This window comes from Rhinolophus hipposideros (genome assembly GCF_964194185.1).
Source record: "Rhinolophus hipposideros genome assembly, chromosome: 3".
Taxonomy (NCBI): Eukaryota; Metazoa; Chordata; class Mammalia; order Chiroptera; family Rhinolophidae; genus Rhinolophus; species Rhinolophus hipposideros.
In genome coordinates, this window is record NC_138049.1 from 106,079,986 (window position 1) to 106,103,906 (window position 23,921).

General features: G+C 42.0%; 1 protein-coding gene across 3 annotated transcripts; it reads left to right on the forward strand.

Annotated features, from left to right (window-relative positions):
- The first annotated feature begins 494 nt into the window (after positions 1-494).
- On the forward strand, positions 495-23,106 carry LOC308495419 (HLA class II histocompatibility antigen, DR beta 5 chain-like). 3 transcript variants are annotated; one of them, XM_081043584.1, is made up of 7 exons: positions 495-731; positions 11,642-11,852; positions 15,931-16,200; positions 19,071-19,352; positions 20,165-20,275; positions 20,753-20,776; positions 21,054-23,106. In XM_081043584.1, exons 2-7 carry the CDS (start codon positions 11,753-11,755, stop codon positions 21,065-21,067), a joined length of 801 nt encoding a protein of 266 aa, XP_080899710.1. In that variant the 5' UTR covers positions 495-731; positions 11,642-11,752; the 3' UTR covers positions 21,068-23,106. The 3 variants fall into 3 exon arrangements, with proteins under 3 accessions (XP_080899710.1, XP_080899709.1, XP_080899711.1); XM_081043585.1 differs by lacking the exons at positions 495-731; positions 11,642-11,852 and adding an exon at positions 15,571-15,706; XM_081043583.1 differs by lacking the exons at positions 495-731; positions 11,642-11,852 and having other exon boundaries at positions 15,554-16,200.
- Positions 23,107-23,921: the final 815 nt, after the last annotated feature.

The window sequence follows — 23,921 nt, forward strand, 5'->3', positions numbered from 1 at the left end:
AGTGAGAAGAAATTGGATCTGTTTATCCATTTCTTTTATTATATATAGAAATATTTATTAATATTTTTCCCCTTATCTATAGGGACCAGAGACCTACTTCTCACTTTGAGTTCCAAATTAGTAGTGGTAGCTTTCTGAAAACCACAGAGAATAGTCTGTGGATAAGAGACAGACATTCTATGCTAACTGTGGCTTGCTAATAACCAAAAGAGCCCATTTTCACCCAGATGTACGCGGTTGGACAATTAAGTTTGCAATCTCATCCTAGAAGGATGAGATTCTAGATTCTGGTCTCATCTATAGGGACCAGAGACCTACTTCTCACTTTGAGTTCCAAATTAGTAGTGGTAGCTTACTGAAAACCACAGAGAATAGTCTGTGGATAAGAGACAGACATTCTATGCTAACTGTGGCTTGCTGATAACCAAAAGAGCCCATTTTCACCCAGATGTACGCGGTTGGACAGTTTGCAGTCTCATCCTAGAAGAAGTGCTGCATACCTCATTGCTGAATATCACTACTGCCACCTTTGAAGTGCTCCGCTGGGGAAGCTATGCACTGACGCCACCGCCTAGTCCACCCTTCAAAGCAATTTTGGAACTCTTTCTCTGGAATGACCATCAGAGCTGTCATCGTATTACCCTTGATGTTTTGAATGTCATCAAAATGTCTTCTGTTCAATATTTCCCTTATCTTTGAGTAAAGAGAGAAGTCATTGGGTGGCAGATCAGGTGAGTAGGGAGGGGGTTCCAATACAGTTATGTGTTTACTGGCTAAATACTCCCCCACAGACAGTGCCCTGTGAGCTGGTGCATTGTCGTGATGTAAGAGCCATGAATTGTTGACGAAAAGTTCAGGTTGTTTTCATCTAACTTTTTCATGCAGCCTTTTCAGCTCTTCCAAATAGTAAACTTGGTTAACTGTTTGTCCAGTTGGTACAGATTCATAATGAATAATCCTTCTGATATCAAAAAAGTTTAGCAATGTTGTTGCAACAAGTTCGTAAACTTAATTGTCAGACCTCGGATAGCAAACATTTGGGCTTACTACAAGTAGGTCCCACTCTATGATAATTTATAGTACTCAGGACATTCTGTAATGCTATAAATTTCAACCTGCTTGTTCAACAAGAGTCTGTGCTTCTGATGTCACTTATTTATTGTTCCCAAGAGTGTTGTTATTTATTTCATATAAAAGCAAACCTATGTTTTCACGCAAGAAGAGCAGAGACTGTAGAACTTCTGTACTGATAAGCACTTTCTTTCAGAAACCAATTTAACTACTTTTTCCTCAGGAAACAAGCTCTTATTCGATACTTCTTATACACACAGGATTTCTTCTCCTCTTGCTTTCAGTGAAGAGTTTCAGCCTAGAGATCAGCTGCAGGATTGATGGTTTGATGACAGTATTATTGAAGAAAAGAGTGAGATATATAATATTTAAAGCAGCATATTTTTGTCACTTATAAATGTATACAGCATACAGAATAACTTCATTACCTGTGATAGTTGTTGGCCTATTCTTTTTAAAAATAGGTTTGTATGATTTGTAAATTATATGTCAAATTTATAAACACAAGTTTTGATAGTGTTCTCTTTAACTATATTTCACTATGTTCTTGATTTAGAATTACTTTTCTTTTCCATTCCGTTCATTCTATAACACGAAGATGAAATTTAGCTTGGCTTTGTCAGATTATCACATGTCACAATTAGTTAGTTACTTTCTGAGTAAATTATATTTTTCTGTTTGTCAAATAAAATTCTCCTGGTAGCAGTTGTACAACTTCTAGTAGTACTGAATTGTCGTTGGGGTTTAAGGACATAGTTTCTTTTCAGATCTGGGGGCAATAATGATTTCTTCCCAACCTCTTTAAGAATATTTGACCTTTCCATATTAATAGAAATATGTTTTTCCAAAATAAGTAAAATAAAATTACTATTCTATTGTGAGATTTTCAAATTTTCACTTATGTGCTGAAAAACCTGAAATAATGATTGAGAACTATAGATTGGATTTAGAAATTTGGAGGCCACAGTTATCTTTAATGAGAAGGGGACTTGTGCAAGAGCTATGGTGTCATTAATAAGATAAATGCAAAATTTGTCATTTCCAGGGAAGGGTAACTAGTGATGTGGAAATCCTTTGGAAGAACTAGAATTGCTACACTGTAACTGTCTCAAATTATATAAAATGCTGTCATTCATTAAAAGGAGTAGTCTTATTGTTATGTATATCCATGAATTAAAGTGACAAGAACAGTATTTATTACATTAAAGTTTATTGGGGTGACAATTGTTAGGAAAGTTACATAGATTTCAGGTGTACAATTCTCTATTACATCATCTGTATATCACATTATGTGTTCACCACCCAGAGTCAGTTCTCCTTCCATCACCATATATTTGATCCCCCTTATCCTCGTCTCCCACCCCCATCACCCTTCACCCTCTGGTAACCACTAAACTACTGTCTGTGTCTATGAGTTTTTGTTTCTTCATTTATTTGTCTTTTTTGTTGTTGTTTTTGGTTCATATACCACATATCAGTGAAAGCATATGGTTCTCTACTTTTTCTGTCTGTCTTATTTCGCCTAGCATTATAATCTCAAGATACATCCTTGTTGTCACAAATGGTACTATTTCATCTTTTCTTATGGCAGAATAGTATTCCATTGTGTATATATACCACAACTTCTTTATCCATTCATCCATCAAAGGACGCTTTGGTTGTTTCCATGTCTTGGCCACTGTAAATAAAGCTGCAATGAACATTGGTGCACATATGTCTTTATGGATAAATGTTTTCAGGTTTTTTTGGTAGAGGCTGGGTCATATGGTAATTCTATTTGTAATTTTTTGAGGAACCTCCACACTGCCTTCCATAGCGGCTGCACCAGTCTGCATTCCCACCAACAGTGTATGAGGGTTCCTTTTTCTCCACAGCCTCTCCAACACTTGTTACTATTTGTCTTGTTGATGATAGCCATTCTGACTGGGGTGAGGTTATATGTCATTGTGGTTTTTATTTGCATTTCTCTGATGATTAGCGATGTTGAGCATTTTTTCATATGTCTATTTGCCATTTGTAAGTCCTCTTTGGAGAAATGTCTCTTCAGGTCCTCTGCCCATTTTTCAATTGGGTTGTTTGTTTTTTTGTTGTTGAGTTTCATGAGTTTCTTGTATATTTTAGATATTAGATCCTTATCGGAGACACTGTTTGCAAAAATCTTCTCCCATTCAGTCGGTTGCCTCTTTATTTTGTTGATGGTTTCTTTTGCTGTGCAGAAGCTTTTAAGTTTCATATAGTCCCATTTGTTTATTTTAGCTTTTACTTCCATTGCCTTTGGAGTCAAATTCATAAAATGCTCTTTGAAACCAAGGCTCATAATCTTAGTACATATGCTTTCTTCTATACAGTGTACTGTGTCAGGTCTTATGCTTAGGTCTTTGATCCATTTTGAATTAATTTTGGTACATGGTGACAAATAGCAGTCTAGTTTCATTGTTTTGCATGTGGCTTTCCAGTTCTCCCAGCACCATTTATTGAACAGGTTATCTTTTGTCTATTGTATGTTTTTGGCTTCTTTGTCAAAAAAAAATCTGTCCATATTTATGTGGGTTTATTTACGGGTTCTCTGTACTATTCCATTGGTCAGTGAGTCTGTTATTCTGCCAATACCATGCTGTTTTGATTATTGTAGCCCTGTAGTACAAGCTAAAATCAGGGAGTGTGATACCTCCAGCATTTTTTTTTCCTTAGGATTTTTTTGGCTATTCGGGGTCTTTTGTGGTTCCATACAAATCTGATGATATTTTCTTCTATTTCTTTAAAAACCGCCATTGGAATTTTAATAGGGATTGCATTAAATCTGTTGCTTTGGGTAATACGACCATTTTAACTATGTTGATTCTTCCAATCCATGAACACAGAATGTCTTTCCATTTCTTTTTGTCTTCTTCAATTTCTTTTAAAAATGTATTATAGTTTTCAGTATATATTCTTTCACATCCTTGGATAAATTTATTCCTAGGTATTTTGTTCTTTCTGTTGGAATTGCAAAAGGAATTTCTTTATTTCTTTTTCTGAGATTTCATTGTTTATATATATGAATGCAATGGACTTTAGTACATTGATTTTGTAGCTGGCAACTTTACTGTATTTGTTTATTTTTTCTAGTAGCATTTTGTGGAGTCTTTAGGGTTTTCTATATATAGCATTGTCATCTGCCAAAAGTGACAATTTCAGTTCTCCATTGCCAATTTGGATGCCTTTTATTTCTTTCTCTTGCCTGATTGCTCTGGCAAGGACTTCCAACATTATGTTGAAAAGCAGAGGTGATAGGGGACAGCCCTGCCATGTTCCTGAACGTAGAGCAAAGGGCTTAAGTTTTTCACTGTTAATTATGATATTAGCTGAGGGTTTGTCATATATGGCCTTTATTATGTTAAAGTATTTTCCTTCTATACCCTTTTTATTAAGTGTTTTAATCATAAATGGATGTTGTATCTTGTCAAACTTTTTGTGCATCTATTGATATAATCACATGATTTTTGTCCTTTTTTGTTTATGTGAGGTATCACATTGATAGATTTGCATATATTGAACTATCCTTGTGACCCTAGGATGAACCCCACTTGGTCATGATGTATAATCTTTTTAATGCATTGTTGCATTCTATTTGCTAGAATTTTGTTTGGGATTTTTGCATCTGTATTCATCAGAGATATTGGTCTGTAGTTCTCTTTTTTTGTGTTTGAAGATTTCTATCTTCAATTTTTTGGAAGAGTTTGAGCAGGATTGGTATTAGATCCTCTTTGAAGGTTTGGTAGAATTCACTAGTGAAGCCATCTGTTCCCGGACTTTTGCTTTTGGGAAGGTTTTGGATGACTGATTCCATTACCTTATTGTTTGATTGGTCTGTTTAGATTTTCCAGTTCTTCATAGTTCAGCCTAGGAAGGCTATATGTTTCTAAGAACTTATCGATTTCTTTTAGGTTATTGAATTTGATGGCATATAGTCCTTCATAATATTCTTGGATGATCCTTTGTATTTCTGTGGTGTCCATGGTAAGTTCCCCTCTTTTATTTCTGATTTTGTTTATTTGTGTCTTTTCTCTTTTTATCTTGTTGAGTCTAGCCAAGGGTTTGTCAATTTTATTAATCTTTTCACTAATTTTTTCAGCTAATTTTATTAGCTCTTTTATTAATTTATTACTTAATTTATTACTTAATTTATTAATTAATTTATTAATTTTATTAGCTCTTTTATTAATCTTTTCACTAATCTATTCAGCTAATTTTGTTAGCTCTTTGTCACGTTAATTTTTCTATTGTCTTTTTGTTCTCTATTTCATTTAGTTTTGCTCTGATTTTTATTATTTCCTTCCTTTGCTAACTCGGGGTTTCATTGGTTCTTCTTTTTCTAGTTCTTTAAGGCATAACATGAGGTTATTTAATGGGATTTTTCTCTTTTTCTTGAGATAGGCGTGTAATGATATAAATTTCCTTCTTAAAACTGCATTTGCTGCCTCCAAAAAATTTTGATAGGATGTATTTTTATTCTCATTTGTTTCTATGTATCTTTTAATCTCTCCTTTTATTTCTTCTTTGACCCAGTTGTTCTTTAAAAATATGTTGTTTAATCTTCACATATTTGTAGTTTTTCTTACTTTCTTTTGCAGTTGATATCCAATTTCAAAGCCTTGTAATCAGAGAATATGCTTGGTATGACTTCAATCTTCTTAAATTTGCAGAGGCTAGTTTTATGTCCCAATATAGGTCGATCCTTGAGAATGTTCCATGTACACTAGAAAAGAATGTAAAGTCTGATGTTTTAGGATGAAGTGCTCTATAAATGTCAATTATGTTCATTTCATCTAATGTGTCATTTAAGGCTGCTATTTCTTCATTTATTTTATGTCTGGATGATCTAGCCATAGTTGTCAATGATATATTTAGGTCCCTTACTATAATTGTGTTTTGGTCAATTTCTCCCTTTAGTTCTGTTAGTAGATGCTTGGTATATTTCAGTGCTCCCTGTCTGGGGGCAGAAATATTGATGACTGTTATGTCTTCTTGTTGTATACTCCCCTTTATTATGAAATGTCCATCTTTCTCTTTTGTTACCTTTTTTATCTTGAAGTCTGTTTCATCTGATATCAGTATAGCTACACCTGATTTTCTCTGAATAGCATTTGCTTGGAGTGTCAATTTCCACCCTTTCTCTTTGAGTCTATATTTGTCCTTAGAGCTGAGATGTGTCTCTTGTAGACAGCATATGGTTGTGTTTAGTTTTTTGATCCAATCTGCTACCCTGTGCCTTTTTATTGGTGAGTTCAGTTCATTTACATTTAGGGTGATTATTGGTATGTGAGGATTTCTTGTCATTGTATCTTTGGTTTTCTGGCAAGAGTGTGTCTCCATTGTTGCTTTGCCTTTTAGTGCTGTCTATTATTTCAGTGTGGTGGTATTCTATGATTTTTCCCTCTGTTTTTCCTTTTATTATGTTATATATTTCAGTTCTGGATTTTTTCTGAGTGATTACCATTAAGTTTATGTAAAATAAAGTTTTGTATTTAGAGTATTCCATTTTCTTCAGAATGCTTCCTTTCTCCATTCCTTTATGCCAGTTCACACCTTTACTCTGTCCCCTTTCATGTTTTTGTTTTCACAAATTATCCCTATTTATGCTGTGAGTTGATATCTGTGCTGCAGTAGCAAGCTGTCTTTTTCCTCTTTTTCTTTAAGTGCTTCCTTGTCCCCCTTCTTTACCCTGTATATTATGTTTAAGTGTACAGTTTCCTATTGGGTGTGCAGGTTGCCATTTCCTGCTTCTGTCTGTCTGTTCGTAATACACTCATGGTTTTGTATTCTTTTGCTTTTCTGTTTCAGGTCAAATAGCCTCCTTCAGTATTTCTTGTAGTGCAGGTCATGTGTTAGAAAATTCCCGCAGCTTCTTATGTCTGGAAAGGTCTTTATTCCTCCTTCATATCTAAAGGATATCTTTGCTGAATATATTATTCTTGGCTCATAATTTCTCTCTTTTAATACTTTCACTATTTGATTCCACTACCTCCTGGCTTGTAGAGTTTCTGCTGAAAAATCTAATAATAATTTATTGGGCTTTTCTTCATAGGTTACCATCATCTTTTCCCTGGCTGCCTTAAGGATTCTTTCTTTATTGTTTATTTTTGACAGCTTCAATACAATGTGCCTTGAAGAAGGCCTGTTGGGGTTGAGGTAATTAGGTGTTCTATTTGCTTCTTGGATTCAAGGATCCAGTTCTTTCCACAAATTTGGGAAGTTCTCATCGACTATTTGTTTGAATATACTCTCTGTTTCCTTCTCCCTTTCTTCTCCTTCTGGTATGTCCATTATTCTTATATTGCTCTTTCTGGAGGAGTCAGAAAATACTTGTAGAGTTCTTTCATTTCTTTTAACTCTCAAGTCTGTCTCTTCTCCCATTTGGTTCATTTTCAGATTTCTATCTTCGACATCACTGATTATTTCTTCCATCTGGTCAGCTCTATTACCTAAGCTGGCTATTTCATTCTTCATTTCTTTTATCGAGTTCTTAATCTTCAGAAATTCCAGTGGTTCTTTTTTAAATTTTTAATCTCATTGGCAAAACATTCATTTTGTTCTTTGATTGTGTTTCTGAGTTCATTAAACTGCTTGTCTGTGTTTTCTTGCATCTCGTTGAGTTTTTTCAGAACTGCAATCTTGAATTCTCTGTCATTTAAGTCACATATTTCCATATCTAGAAGTTCATTTTCTGGAGACTTTCATTTTCTTTCTGAGCTGCCTTGCTACCTTGGTTATTCATGGCAATTAGTGAATTATTATTTCTCTTCCTAGGCATCTGCAGGAGTGGATTCTGCAGCAGGTTGGTAGGAAGAGGTCTTTCCTTTGCTTTACAGTAGGTGTTGGTATAATGCTTTATTTTCTTTCCGACTACAGCCTTTTATTCTCTCTCACGCTGTAGTGTGATATTTTATCTGCACTGCTGTGGCTACTCACACATTGGGGGGATTCCCTGGAAGATGGGCTTCTCTTCTGTGACAAAGTTGCCTGGTTCTCAGGGCACTGCCTCCGTTGGGGTTGTGGAAAGTTTCTGCAGTTCTGAAGCTCTTCCTGCACCAGATTCAGGGCCTGTGTGTTTCAAAAGCTCAGTTTACTGTTCAGGGATCTATCCAGATAGGTGGTGGTGCAGGCAGGGCGGGTTGTGCAAAATGGCTGTGAAGATGGCTGCCACCACCAGTATTGCCTGTCCTGCACCCAGGGCTCCCTCCCCTTTGCTGAAACTAGTTGGGCTATGGGTCGTGGCTGCGGGCCACAGATCTTAGCACTGCAAATATTCTGTCCTTTTGATCTGACACTGCTACTGTTCCTCTTCCAGCACTGCGCAGGTGGGGCGGGGCTCTGGGAGGGTAGGAAGGTGGCAGCTAGGCTCAGTGCCTAAGGCTTCTGTTCTCTGCTCAGCAGTGAGGGCTTCAACCACTGTTTTCATCCTTCTTCCCTCAGTCTTTGCTCTGAGGTCTCTGCCAGGAGCATTGGGTTCAGCCGAATATATGCTGTCCCCTCAGCCCTGTGGGCCATAAATGGAGCCCTCGCAGGCTGAATTTTTCCCTCTCCCACAGCTGCGGTATTACCGGAATGCAGGGAGCTCGAAGCTCCACTGGGTCCATCCTGTGCCCGCGCTGCACGCTTCTCAGCACTGCCCACTTCCCTCCTTCCCTGCTCACCCAATTTGCCCACATTTAGATTATTTCAGTTGCACATCTCTTAGTCTTGCCTGTCTGCTGTGCGGGGAGTCCTTTGTGGAATATAGTTGTTTAATTTTTTGTAAAATCCAGGGGAAAGTTCAAGAGGCTCACCTCACACTGCCATTTCTATGGCATCATCTGATAAGAATAGTTTTAATATAAGACACTATTCTCTTCAGAAATTGAATATAAGGTGGGAAGATGCAATGACTAAGCTTGTGGGGTTTGGAAGCACCATCACGTGGCTCAATCTAGAGTGTCCCATTTACTACTGTAGCTGTGTACTCTTGAAGAGGTTGTTCCACTTCCATCATTTTCTTCTCTCCATCAGTAGGGATGAAAAAGGTGAGCATTTTAGTTTGTAACCAGAATTATACAAGGGATTTTTACACATCATATTTTATTTAATCCTCACATCATCTCAGTGACATAAGTGAGATAATGTGAGAATTAAATAAAATATGATGTATAAAATCCCTTGTACAATTTTAGGCACAAACTAAAATGTTCAAAAATTGCTCAATAAATATTAATCATTTTCATTGTAGCCTGGTGAGAACTCTGTCACTAGAAATATCAAGGCACATAAGAAAGGACTGTGTACCAGAACTGTGATGGAGTGTAAATTAGTGCAGAACTTAAAATATATAGTTGTCATTTAAAGTCCATTCTAAATTTGAGATATACATTTATATTCGTATAATATATAATAATTATCTAAATGTAGAATTATATGATTACATGAAAGGATATAACTCATAGTTTTTCCACAGTATTGTATTCCCTGAACACTCTATAATGCATTCATTTGTAAAGTCTTCTTATATGTTTCCTTAAGATAAGCAAGAAAAGGTGAATAATAAGGGGGTATATCTCCCAATAAAATGACAAAATCGTAATGTGGACCAGAAGTAAGAAACTGAATGTTTTTCACACGAAATATTAATTATTCTAAAGCAAAGCTGTTGTGCCAAAGGTTGACTTTGAAACTTTATCAATTTCTCAGCCCTCCAGATACTTTGATTTGGAAAACTGGCTTTATCACATTATTAAGTGTTATACAAAGGTACTGTGGGGACAGAGCCAGGAGTGCAGTTTCCAGGCTCTCAGCCTCATGTGGAAAGGTGCTGGCTCAGGTAGTAAATGGCCATCAACTGTGATTGGATGGCCATCAGCTGTGGCTACTTGGCTGTCAGCTGTAACCAGTGAGCCATTGGCCACTAATATAACTGCCATGGCTATTCTAGCAAAATATGGGGGCTAGCAAGAAGATGGTGGCTGACAAGCACAGATTGCGGAGTGTGGTGGAGTGTGGCGGAGTGTGGATTGAGGATTCTGTGGCTCCTGCTTCTTGTGTCTCTGTCGTGCGGGGCAGCCTGCGGGTGGGGTCTCTGCTCCCCACATAAGAACACAGGACACGGTAAGGCCAAACAGGAACACCCACGGAGTCATAGATAGGGGAGTCAAACCAATATATTCTCGCTGGCAGCTGGGCTGGAGACACAGGAAGCACAATCTACATAATCTGCAACCCGCCATCCTAACAGCAGTCCGCGCTTGCCAGCCACCATCTTCTTGCTAGCCCCCATTTTCTGCTAGCGTAGCCACGGCAGTTATATTAGTGGCCAATGGCTCACTGGTTACAGCTGACAGCCAACGAGCCACAGCTGATGGCCATCCAATCACAGTTGATGGCCATTTACTACCTGAGCCAGCACCTTTCTATGTGAGGCTGAGAGCCTGGAAACTGCTTTCTGGGGCTCTGTCCCCACAGTCTCCAACCCAGCCGTCAGCGAGAATATAATGGTATGACTCCCCTATCTATGGCTCTGTGCGTGTTCCTTTTTGGCCTCACCATGTCACGCATTCTTATGTGGGGAGCAGGACCAGTGTCATGCAGGGTGTCAGGTGGGGGTCTCAGCTCCCGCTCCCCACACAAGAACAAAGGATATGGTAAGGCCAAAAAGGAACACCCACGGAGCCATAGGTAGGGGAATCACACCACTATAGTCTCGCTGGCAGCTGGGTTGGAGGCACAGGAAGCAGGAGCCACACTGTCCACAACCCACCGTCCAAACAGCAATCCGCGCTTGCCAGCCACCATCTTCTTGCTAGACCCCATTCTTCTGCTAGCGTAGCCACAGCAGTTATATTAGTGGCCAATGGCTCACTGGTTACAGCTGACAGCCAACTAGCCACAGCTGATGACCATCCAATCACAGTTAATGGCCATTTACTACCTGAGCCAGCACCTTTCTATGTGAGGCCGAGAGCCTGGAAACTGCACTCCTGGCTCTGTCCCCACAACCAGAGACCCCGCCTGACACCCTGCATGACAGGTACTGTCAAGACCCCCGATGCCACAATCTTAGATCGCCTTCCCTAATCCCCTTTATGTGTATTCCTTGTGTGTACTCAGTGACAGCATCAGGAGACACACCTGGAAAACCCTTTCACTCAGATTAATTTATTGATCAACTTTCAATTTCCTTCAGTTCATCAGAAACATCCCTTCCTGTGAGGAGGTGCAGACTACACTCTCCAATCCACAGCTGTAAGTCAGTCACATCATCAGTTACTAGGGGAGGCTGCTCCGCCAGGTGTCCACAGAATCACAGAATGTTCCACTACAGAAATACCTGAAAGACCACAGTGCCTTCATTTAATCTGTGAGAGGTTAAGTATTTCCCCAAGTCTACAACTGTATACAACTGGATAAAGCCTTTAAAGCACTAAGTTAAAACAGTCTTTTTAATGCAGGAAATTCTAAGTTTCAGAAGAGGACCTTCACACTGAATCTCTGCCCAGCAACTGATGATGCTATTCATCTCTGATGTTGATTGGTTCTCCCACTCTGTTATTCAATTCAACAGAGAAATGAGTTCCTTGGTGTCTACTATTTGGGCTGAGGCTGGAGGAAGGCCACAGTCCCCTCTGACTGAGACTCGCCTGCTCCCTGCGCCCTGTCCTCTCCGTTCCCCAGCATGGTGTGTCTGTGGTTTCCCGGCGGCTCCTGGACAGCAGCTCTGACCGTGATACTGATGGGACTGAGCCCTCCCCTGTCCTGGGCCAGGGACCCCCCACGTAAGTGCACACCTTGGGGGGTGAGCTGTTGTGTGGTGGGGGAAGGGAGGGAGTTAGCTTTGTCACTGTGTGCAGACCACGTCCCTTGGAAAATTGTGACACTTTCTTCAGTGACCACATATATTTATCATATGGATCCCCAATTCGTTCCACAACCAAAGGAGCCTGGCTGCTTGTCCTCTACAAGAGCTGTGTTAGGGCCTGTGTGTGTGTGTGTGTGTTTCTCAACTCTCTTCCAATAAAACCTCTCTCGCCTTGCGTCCCATTCCCTCGGGAACTTGAGAAGATTTAGAAATAATGATGTCAAGATAATTCCCATCCAGTGATTCCCTTCATTATGTTGAGTTGTCCTAGAAACAGGGAAAGTTTCTCTCAAAATTTTATGGGCAGTCAAAAGGAATTAGAAGGGCCTCTCCTCGAAGATCCTGTGTTGTGGCCTCAGCAGGACCTGTGACGTTGGTGCCTCTCCCTAATACGGGGGATGGATCAAGAGGTCTCCCCAATGATCTTTCCTTTCTCCCTGAACCCCAATGTTTATACGGCCTGTATCCCTTATAAGGGAGGTCCTCGGACAGAAGATGGGGTTAGTGCCCCCTGTTCCTCCATGGAAAGCACCCTACAGCAGAAGCAGAGACCCTTACGACGTGGGCTGAGCCTATAGATGAGGAGCATCTGGGGGGGTTCTTTGAAGCCTTAAAGAACTCCAGGTGCCTTCTGAAAGCCTGGCAGGTTCAGGTTCATTATAAATGTATTTTGAACCTTTGTATACTATCAGTTTCTCGTACATCTCCCATTTTTCTGGCCTGAGCACAGAAAAAGTTTCAACTAGTAGACGATAAATTGTATGAAATTGTTTGTGTAATAAAAAGTAGTCAAATATCAGCAATTTCTTATGGTTCAAACTCCACCTCCTGACTACTGAGGGAATGTGAAGTTTTCTTACGTCCCACAGGCTGAAAGACAATAACCAAGTCAATGGAACTCATTGGCCTCCTGGGGTCTTGGTCCCACATTCCATAGGTTCACTTGTCTTGTCCTCTTTTTTCCTTAATTAGCCATGCTTGGTTACCTTTACTTCCAGTTCCTCCCTATTGTTTCCCAAGCTATGTCATGACTTTTCCTGAGAATCTCCAAAGTTTGCACAGCCCTCATCACTATAACCGATGTATCAGATGAGATGAAATTTTATCTGTTTCTTAAAATACCATTTCCTTATCTGTGATGTTTCTTCCAACTAGTAGGAGGAGAAAGAGGAAGTTTGTGTAAATTTCTCACACGAAGAGGAAGGGATATAATGTATCATCAGAATAAAAGAGTGTTGGGGCTTGAACACCTTCTTGCTTTCCAGGATGGATCCCCACAATGATCAAGTCCCAGAACCCCAGGTTTACTCACTTAGACCACAGGTACCCATCTGAGCAACATTTCTGTACTGGGCTGTTCTAGGCTCAGAAAATTCTATTTGAATAAGATAGAAAAGTCCCCTATCATGGAATTTATCTAATGTCAGGGGACAAAGTACAATAAACATTTAATAAAGAAAAAAATTTCAGGAGCAATATGCACTCTGAAAAAAAAAATCAGGATTATGGGACAGAGAGAATTGGATTCACCTGACTTCAGTTCAAGTGGCTGGGGAGCTCTGCCTGAGAAAGTGACATTTAGAGACATTTGAGACATGAATGATGAGAAGCCAGCCATGTGAAGACCTAAGGGACAAGTGTTCCAGAGAGAGGGACTAGGGGAAAGGGCAAAGTGTGGGAAGATGTGTGCTGTGTTTAAGGGACAGGAAGGCTGAGGTGGCTGAAGAGGAGTGAGCCCTGTCTTCACTCCCCTGTTTCCACAACTCGGAATGCCCAGCAGAACCTCACTCTCAGTGCTCAGGATATATATATATTTTATGTCAGCAGACTCTGCCTTGTTCAGATTTTTAGCTGATAAGCTTCTACATATATTGAAGTTTGATATGATTTTCTTCTCATAATGACATAGTTTTCAAAGTCTTCATCTGCTAGGCCATTTGAAAAGGTGGATATAGCCTAAAGTCTGTGCCAAACATTTCTTAAAGTTGATTTATTAATTATTCGCTTCATAATAAACACTAGCAGCTGACCTCTTTCAGAAAGCTGTGGCTTTGTAGGCATCTATAAACCTCAGTAAGAACAGAGTTTTAAAATTGTTTATACTTGCTCTTGATGGGACAAGAAATTCCTTGTTTCTAAAATTTCAACACAGATGTCATACTGGGGGAAATGAAAACCCAGAACTTTACTTGTTATAAGAAGCTCACGAGAGCTGTATGTGGAGCAATTGTACGGGGACAGTCACATTTTAGAGTTTTCTCACAGCCCAGCTCGCCGGCACTGAACATAAGTCACTGACACAGGCAGTTACTGAACCAGCTAGAAAATATCTGTCTGGTTTTTCATGTTTCCTTCTTTGAACATAATGCACACGTAAAATGCTTACCCCTTTCAGGTATCCTGGATTTGGGCTTTTTCCAGTCACGGCCCACTGTATTTTGGGTGAGCCTCCAGCATGAGCGCACTCACGAAGAGTCATCTTTTGGTTGGAATCAGAATAGCTTTCGTACTCTTGTTAGACACTGTGGATGGTTTCTTAGGGTCTAGTCCCAGTGCTGAGCTATTTTTCCAGCAAAATACATTTGTTCAGGACCAAGGTTTTTATCAGGTACAATATTAGCAAATTTTTCAGTGTGATTCTCAGCTGCTTCATAATTACCAGCAGTTTTTTCAATCACAGATTTTTCAGATGGTATAAGTCATAAATTGTGACCACCACGAGTATTTTTCAGTAAAATGTATCCAACTTTTTCAGTAATTCTATTGATAAAGTCAGATGCTCCCACTTATTTGTCTCACTTTCAACCACAGAATTTTTTAAATCTCTTTTTGAAATCTGAGTTCAGTTAAACATAAACTGCAGAAGCACACGTGGCCAATTGACCACTAAGAGCTCTGAGATGTGTCTGAGTCTCTCTACCTCATCAGGTCAGGTCATGAGTTGGCCCCACAGATTTGATTCTCTAAGATTTCTGGGTTTGGAAATTCAAATAGGGGATTGTGGGCCTGTACTGTATATGGTTCTAGTCTCCTTAAACTCATCAGCAGTTTCCCGTTACATTTAGTATAAAGTCACATACTAACGTCACACACAGGCTTTTCCGCACCAGCTCCACCTGACCTCTCCAGTCTAACCTTTCCCCTCCTTCCTCCCACTGCCTGTGCTTCAGAGAACGGTTTTCTTCCGGTTTCTGGAGGAACTTCATCAGTTCTTTCAAGGTTTTGCAGATGGTATTATCTTTATCAGAAATGTGCCCCTTTTTCCCCCAAACACACACACACTCACACACACACACACACACACACACACACACACACACACACACGATTCTCCAGCTCGCACCAGTTTAACCTTTCACGTCACATCTTAAATGTCACTCAGGGACCCCTCCTCTGGCGCCCTAATGTACTTTAGACCAGCCAGTTAATCTTTCTTCGGGAACGCCACACTTTTCTTCTGACGTTTCCCCTCCTGCATGAATTCTGTGGGGTGGGTTTCGTTCCTCACTTGCACTGAGCGTTAAGCTCCAGGAGTAGAGACGCCGGGTCTCCTCCCTCGGTTCCCGGCGCAGCACGGGCCTGTCACCAGGTCGGCGACAATGACGTGTTCACAGAACGAAGGAGGCGGAGCACGTGTAGGACCAGCTGCGGGATGAGAGGAGCGGGCGGTGTGTTACTGTGGAGGCTTCTAGAAGGAGGGGGCGCAGGAGGCGCTGACGGGACCGACCCCTGCCCGCTCCCCGTGGCGTCTGCAGCGCAGCGCGGAGCCCAGTGGGTCAAAGGCTCCGGGTCCCGGGGGTTTTCTCAGCCCCCCTGGCCCCCCTCCCGCACCGCGCACCGCGGGCGGATTAAAGACGAACCGTGGAAGCTGGTGTGGGGGCGCCCGGGCCAAAGGAGGGGGCGTCCTCGTGTCCCCACCCGCGTGGGCGCCCCGCTTTGGGGGACGTCGCCGTCAGCGTGTGACCAGTGTGACCGGATCCTTCCTGTCCCCACAGCACATTTCTTAATGCAACCTAAGTTCGAGTGTCATTTCACCAACGGGACGCAGCGGGTGCGGTTTTTGGAGAGACACTTCTACAACGGGGAGGAGATCCTGCGTTTCGACAGCGACGTGGGGGAGTACCGCGCGGTGACCGAGCTGGGGCGGCCCATCGCCGAGCAGTACAACAGCCAGAAGGACTTCATGGAGCAGAAGCGGGCGGCGGTGGACACATACTGCAGACACAACTACGGGGTGTCTGATAACTTCTTGGTGCATCGGCAAGGTGAGCGCGGGGGGGGGGGGGGGGGGGGGCGGGGGGGGGCGTGTGTGCGTGTGTGTGTGTGTGTGTGTGGTCAGTGGGGTGAGTGTGTAGGACTGTGCGCGACCACACTTGTGAGAGGACGTGTGACGGCGCCTTGTCTGAGACAGTGTGTGATGTCCGTGTGTGATTGTGAGGCGAGTGTGTGAGGGGTGCGTGTGCGCTGAGGTGGGACAGAGTGTGTGTGGGGGGGGTGGCCTGGGGTGTGAGGACCCGGAGGGAGGGTGGGGCTGTGCTGGAGGGAGGCTTCAGGGGACCGCGGTGGCCACTGTGGACAGGTGACATGGGGGAGAGGGCAGTGCGGGACAGGAGGTGGAGGAAGCACTGATGGGGGGTCAGAGGTCAGAGAAGGGAAATTTACGGTGGTGTCCGGTTGGGTGGAGGTTTAGGGGGGCAGAGACGAGGGATGTGAAAGGTTGGGGGGAATGTGAGGCGGGGAGTCACCGTCTGTCTTGGCTACAGGGCTTCTTAATTCCGAAATTTTTGGAATAAGGGTGATGTGATTTTTGCATAAACATTTCATTGAGAAAAAGTATTGGACTAATTTTTGAGGACTGGGGGGAACCTCTGAGCCACCTTTGATCTTTCTGAGGCTTCTTTTAGTTCTAAATTTCCTGTTTTTTTCCTTAGTATATGTATTTTTACATAGTTGAAATGATTATGAAACCAGCTTTTTGAATTATAATTTTCTTATACTGATAGTACTATTTGTATAATGCTAGTAGTTCTTAAGTAGTTACATATTATTTTCTTATAGAGTTGTAACAATTTACCTCACATTGCCTTTGGTTAGATCTTGTTTCAATATTGCCACTCAGTTGAAAATTAACAGACTTTTTGTTTTTAATTTATATTTCTTTGATTTCTAAAGTTCTTAAACATTTTCCACATGTTTTTGGCTAATTGTTGTTATTGCTTTATGAATTATCTATTGTCTATTATGTCTGATGTCCTCCTGTTTTTCTAGCAATTTTATGAGTTTCCTGTGCAATATGATTAACACTCTGCTGATATTTTATCCACCATTTTCTCCAGTTTGTGGTTTATATTTTCATTTGGTTCATCATTTTCCATGCTATGAATTTAAACATTTTTATTTAATGAAATATACTGCAATCTTGTTAGCAATGATTGACTACCAATCTAAATGTATCATTTTGTGGTACTGTAAAAATGTTTTTTCCTAGGTTTATCCATCTTTTTTATTTTTTAAATTACTTTCAGGTGTACAAAACAATGTAATAGTTAGACATTTATCATTTATATCCCTCAGACTGTGTCAACCCCTTCCCCCCGTCCACTACCCCTCTGACATCGCACACAGCCATTACATTTCCACTGTCTCTATTCCTAATGCTGTACTCTGCTTCTAGTAACGATATAAAAAATATATATATAAACTTGTAGTTGGCATTCATTATTGTTCAGCTTCAGCTTCAGGTATACACTGCAGTGATCAGGCATCTACATCATCCCTGAGGTGGTCTCCCTAATGGGACAAGTGTCCATAGGATACCCTACAAAATCTTTACATTATTGATTATATGCCCCAAGCTGACTTTCGTATCCCGTGGCAATTTTGTGGTTACCGACTGTGCTTTCTAATCCCCTCCCTTTCCCCTTATCCCCAACCCCCTCCCATCTAGCAACCTTCAGTTTTTCCTCTATGTCTCTGAGACTGTTTCTGATTAATTCATTCATTTATTCTTTTCTTTAGATTCTACATATAAGTGAGATCATATGGTATTTGTCTTTCTCTATCTGACTTATTTCACTTAATGTTCTCTAGGTCCACCCATATTGTTGCAAATGGTAAGATTTCATTCTTCTTTATGGCTGTATAATACGCCATTGTATATATCCATCTTTTTTATTAAAACAAATTGTACTTACTGAGGCTGGTAGTGTCAGGGATTGCCTAGGACACTAAGCACACGTATTAATCAGTTCCAGGCCCTGCCCGGAACTCAAATGTTAGCTGAAAATGAGAGGCAATTGTAAAATGATAACAATGCCAATAATACATGTGCTTGTTTGCAAAGAAGAGAGAGGAATCAGCTGAATGTGAATATAAGAACTTTTTAAATGTTGTCATGTTTTGCTCCTTTCCCTCTCCTCCAGGACTCAGGCTTTTCTGGCACTCAGGTCACAGAGAATCACCCGTGTCCTTCCTGCTTCCCAGGGTAGAACCATTTCTAAGTGTTCTCTGGTGTGAGTGTAGCATTCCCAGGATGTCATGCTCTATCTCACCATCTACCTGCAGCTGTCCCCCAAATTATCCACACGCTTTGGCTCATATTTTCTCTCCAAGTAACAAGGATAATAAATAGCTAACATATATTGAAGGCTAAATTCCAGTTATTGCTTTACATATTTGGGTGCACTGATCCTCACATAACCCTAAGAGGTAAGTTAGTATTATCCCCTTTTATAGGTGAGAAAGCTGAGGGAGAGAGGAATGTAAAAATTCTCCTAGGACCAACCAGTAAGAGGCAGAGCCTGGATCTGGACCCAGGCAGCCCTGCTCCAGAAATCACTTTGAATTAATGCATTACGTGCCTTGCAAAGATTTGTAAACAGTTCAGTTCAACAATGAATAACTACTTCACACTAGGAACAACATATCCACAAATGTCCTCAACATCTCTCAAATCTAATGGCCCATGCTGTAAGGACTAGACCCAAGGCTCATGGTGACTCCTGGGGGCCACATGCCAGCTGTGACAAGGGCTGCCCGAGACCTGATCTGGGACTGGAGCCTGGAGGCCGGACGGCAGCCACCCAAGCAGCTGTCCTCTGTCTTCCTCACGTACTCCCCCCCTTTCCTCTCCTAGCGGAGCCCACAGTGACTGTGTATCCTGCAAAGACCCAGCGCCTGCAGCACCACAACCTCCTGGTCTGCTCCGTGAATGGCTTCTATCCAGGCCACATTGAAGTCAGCTGGTGGCGGAATGGCCAGGAAGAGGAGGCTGGGGTCGTCTCCACGGGCCTGATCCGTAATGGAGACTGGACCTTCCAGACCCTGGTGATGCTGGAAACAGTTCCTCAGCATGGAGAGGTCTACACCTGCCACGTGCAGCACCCAAGCCTGACGAGCCCCATCACAGTGGAATGGAGTGAGAAGCTTTCTGACCTCACAAATCCTCACCCACCATGAGGGGACTTTCTTATCCCTGGGTGTCAGGGTTCTCCTCTCCCTCCACCATGTTTTCATTGGCTCATGTTCCCCTGTCCTTCAGCACAGGTCACGGGAGAGCCCAGTGATAGTTTCTAAAAATACTGTCGCTCCTGGGGAGGCCCAGGTCACGGGGGACCCCAGTGATAGTTTCTATAAATACTGTAGCTCCTGGGGAGGCCCAGGTCATGGGGGACCCCAGTGATAGTTTCTATAAATACTGTAGCTCCTGGGGAGGCCCGATGCCTGGCAGGCAGAGAGGACGTGGCCCCTACTCAGTCTTCTCATGATGTCGCAGCTCATGGTTCTCCCTTGGCCCTGGGCACCAGTCCCTGCCTCGGGCGGGGCTGGCACTTCTGCTCTGTTGCTCTGAGTTGTTCACTGTGAGCTGAGAAGAGGCACGTCCTGTACAACGTGGGGACCTTCCTGACACGAGGGGAGTCCAGTCTCCGCACTGCCTCCTATGAGCGCTGTCACATTTTGACAAGCGACTCAGCCTCCCTGAGTCCCGGGCTCCTCGTCCCTCAGATGCTGCAGTAGTGACCCATGTCAGGGCTGTGATGTCTCCGTGAGTTCAGTGCCTGGTCCTTGTATCTGCTCAGTGATTTTTAAATCTTTTTCCCAGAAATGGCCAATTATTCTAGTTCTTCCAGGGCAGCTTTCCTCCCCATTCTCAAAGCTCCCAATCCCAAAGTCTCAATGAGAGAAGTTGCATTTGGGATAAAAATCACTAAAAGGAGCTTCTTCTGTCAGGGGCACAGCCTGAATCTGCACAGAGCAAGATGCTGAGTGGCATCGGGGGCTTCGTGCTGGGTCTGCTCTTCCTTGGGGCGGGGCTGTTCCTCTACTTCCGGAATCAGAAAGGTAAGGAACCTGTTGGCAGCTGAGACTCCCCCTCGGCTTCCTGGGGGAGGAAATCTGACTTGGCTCAAGTTAGTTCACGGTATATCGGAGGCCTTGCATGAGGACTTTCCCCAAATGGCTTCAGATTCCCTGGCAATCCAGAAATCAACATTCCATGGTTGGTATGTTAAAGCATAAGATGTGAAGGCCTTAGAGATGAGAAAATGGTTAACATGCATGGAACGCTTGGCTAGAGATACTGGGGCAAATGAAGGAAGAGCCATTAGGCTGATGAATTACATGGGATCTGAGCTTGGGACAGAAACTCCATGGGCTCAGGCTCTCAGTTTCTGCTCCCCTCTCTATTCTGGTATCAGGCAACGTGTGTTGTGATGTTAGACAAATTTTAGGAGGGGTTTCTAGGGCTGGGAATATTGTGTTTGGGGACAGATTTACCTTTATATCTTTTAAGTATGTATCCTTCCTTCTCTTTCTCAGGACACTCTGGACTTCAACCAACAGGTAATGCTGTTTAATCCTCTTTTAGAGACTTAATCAGTTTCCCAAGACTAGAAGGTAGAGGTGGCAGACAGGAGACAGAAATAATGGGAAGCATTTGGATTTGACTTCTGGTCAGGCCGTTTACACTAAAGCTTCTTCTCTCCACTTAGCAAAAGGCTCAGGGAGACCTAGGAATTTCCCCTCCTTACTGCAGTGTTACAACACAAGTCGCTGAGAGAGAGGGAAGGGAGCTGCTTGTAGAGTTAGGTCTGGAAACGACACTGACCTCTGTCTGCAGGACTCCTGAGCTGAAGTGAAGGAGGGGACACTCAGAGAAGAGCCTTCTGGCCCAGCTTCTTCGCAGCATGAAAAGGTTTCCTGCTTGACTCTGATTCCACAAAGAGAGAGCTTCCTCAGGATCTGGTTTGCTCCTGGTTCAGTGACTCCGCGGAACACGTGTCCCCTCTCAGCTCCCTCAGTCCCCACCCTTGACCTGGAAGTCCCCAGTACTGATTGCAGTACCTTCTCCTCATTCATTCCTGGTTCCCTTTGTATTCAGCCTCACTGTCCCCTGTGCATCTGACCTCACTTTCTGCGCACATTATAACAATTTTCTGAAATAAATATGGAGTGAAAAATCACCTGTTTCATACAGCTTTAAGGACAAGAAGTACAAAGGAACAAACAGAGGATTTCATCACAATTCAGTAATGGTTTTCATTTATATTCCTGAATTTTGGTCACGTGATATGCAACATTTTTTTGCTTCCCTGTTTTTTCTTGGGTTTTTGCCTTCCGTAATTAGGCATATTGAGCTGAGCCAGGAGAAAGCCCTTAATGACCCCATATCATGGTGGCCTCCGTCTTTGCATTCTCCAAGCCAAGCACACAGGGCCATCGCCCACGGGATAAGAAATGCAGGTGACTTGAGAGGATGTGATGCCTTCAAATGTTTATAAGCACATTCATTTGACTCCGTTCCTGATTTTTTGTAAAAAGAGTGTATCTAAACTTGAATACTTTTTGAACACCTTTTATTAGATTAAGGGCAGGGTTCAACCCCTCAATCTCTTTTCTGTCTCTCAGATAAAAATCAGCAGCACGCTTACACTTTGGCTTCAGATGCACCCTTCCCCACATTTAGATTCCAGGCCATCGGGACAAAGTAACAACTCTAGTAGAAAACAAGAATTTCTGAGGCCCTCTGGATTGTGTGACAACCTGTGTGTCACAGGATAATCCTGAATGGATCTTAGCAGAAACCAGAGACAATGCTAGGAAGCAAGGGGGAAGGTATGAATACACAGATGTATATCCAAACAGTGAAATACTCTGCAGCTGGAAGAAAATTTGAAACTACTTTGCCATAGAATAATTTCCAAAATATGTTTGGAGGAAGGCGCAGGAGTTTGTATATATGCAACCTTTCCTTTAGTAAGATATAGGAGGAGAAGAGAAAAACATGGCTATACCCATTTACTTTAGCTACCTAGTTAGCTACTCATATGTATAAATAGAAACGATGGAAAAAATATAAAAAATCGTTGCCTATAGGGCAAATTAAAGGTTGAGGGAGATGGAGATGAAAGCTGAACTTTCCTGAATATATTTTATTTAATAGTTTTTATCTTGAGAAACTTTCAAATATTTTACATAATAGAAAAATTAAAAGTTTAAAAGGGCAGTACATACAAACTGAAAATTATAACAATTAAAACAAACTTGACAAAAAGTATGTGACAGGAAAAAAAGCTAGAAACATAAAGCAAAACATGTTTTGACCCTTGCGTGAAACATTCTGGAACTATAATTGTTAATCAGTATATAGTTCTCAATTCTATGAACTTCAATAATATAAAGGAGTTGGATAAGTTTCAGAGAAAGGCAACTAAATTAGCTAAAAAGATGATGGGTTCTGCTATTATGTTCCATCTGAAGTCAGCTTCAAATGTAAATCAAATCTAAAGAGCAGATCATTGATTCAGAAATTAATTTCAAAGTAATATTCATTTAAATACAATTTCTCCACCGTCAGAGACAAGTATTATTTTTAACAAATTCAAAGCTCATTTTATGCATATTTTAATTACATTTTGTATTATGTGTACAAACCGTTATACTGGAGAATTTGGTAAACCAGTGGTAATGTCTGCAGAGTGCATACAGCTGGGGAAAGTTCTGTTTGATTCCAGGGTGGCAACATCATTCTTGTTCTGTTCTTTGAGATGAAGAAATGAGATGTCTCGTTTCATCTGAGAACTGTGATGTGAAATTATCAGGTAGAACTAACGTGCATGGCATGCATATTTCAATGAAAATGCTTCCTGCTAGTATTAGCAGAAAAGCCAACCAAATTTGCTTTTCTTGTCTAATTTATTACCTTCTTTCCTCCCCCTTCTTTCACCTCCTGTATCGATAAGTATTATCAATTGCTGGGTAAAAACTTAATTTTAAGGCTCGATACGTAAGATATACTACTAGGATGAAAGGGTTAAAGAGTTTTATTACAAAGCAAAAGTAAGACAAGACAGAGATTAGGGGAATATATCATACCACTAACAAGCAAGGAGGGAATTCATCATACCACCAGGGCCGAGACAATTAGAGTGGCAAAGCAGCACCGGCCCTTCATCAGTATGGGCGAAATATCTCGCAGCAGCAGAGGCAGCCCGGGGAGCAACCGTGCCTGGGGTTGAGGACTTCACCAACAACAGTGGCCAGGAGCCAATAAGCATATGTGACAGCAACACAAAGAACTGGTCTCGGAAAAGAACTGGTCTCGGATCTGGCTAGGAGCCGGGGCCAGTCCTTGGTACGAGAGTAGATGTATCAGAGCTCGGCCCAGCTGCACTAAGGCGAAGGCCAGACTCCTTATTCTGTAGTTTTCTTGGTCCTTGGGAGGGTAGCCAATCCTTCCAAGGCCAAGTACATATCCCAGCCACTGTGAGAGTTTTCATCCCCAAATGTTACCAGGCAGCCCTTCATATATTCTATTCCTTACACCTCCGCCCCCCACTCCGGTTCAAGCCCTTGTTTCTCAGTCTAGTTGTGTAGGACACAGCTCCCTGGCGCATGCTGGTATTATGGTATTATGAGCCTTGTGCTCCGCCTCTCGTGGCAGCACACAACGCAGCCCACGGCAGCCCACGGCAGCTCATACCAACCT

Coding starts and splice junctions, on each gene's coding strand:
- LOC308495419 (XM_081043583.1), top strand. CDS start 15,588: ATGAGAGGAGCGGGCGGTGTGTTACTGTGGAGGCTTCTAGAAGGAGGG. Junction 19,353..20,164: donor CCCCATCACAGTGGAATGGA/GTGAGAAGCTTT, acceptor TTCTTCTGTCAG/GGGCACAGCCTGAATCTGCA. Junction 20,276..20,752: donor CTACTTCCGGAATCAGAAAG/GTAAGGAACCTG, acceptor TCTCTTTCTCAG/GACACTCTGGACTTCAACCA.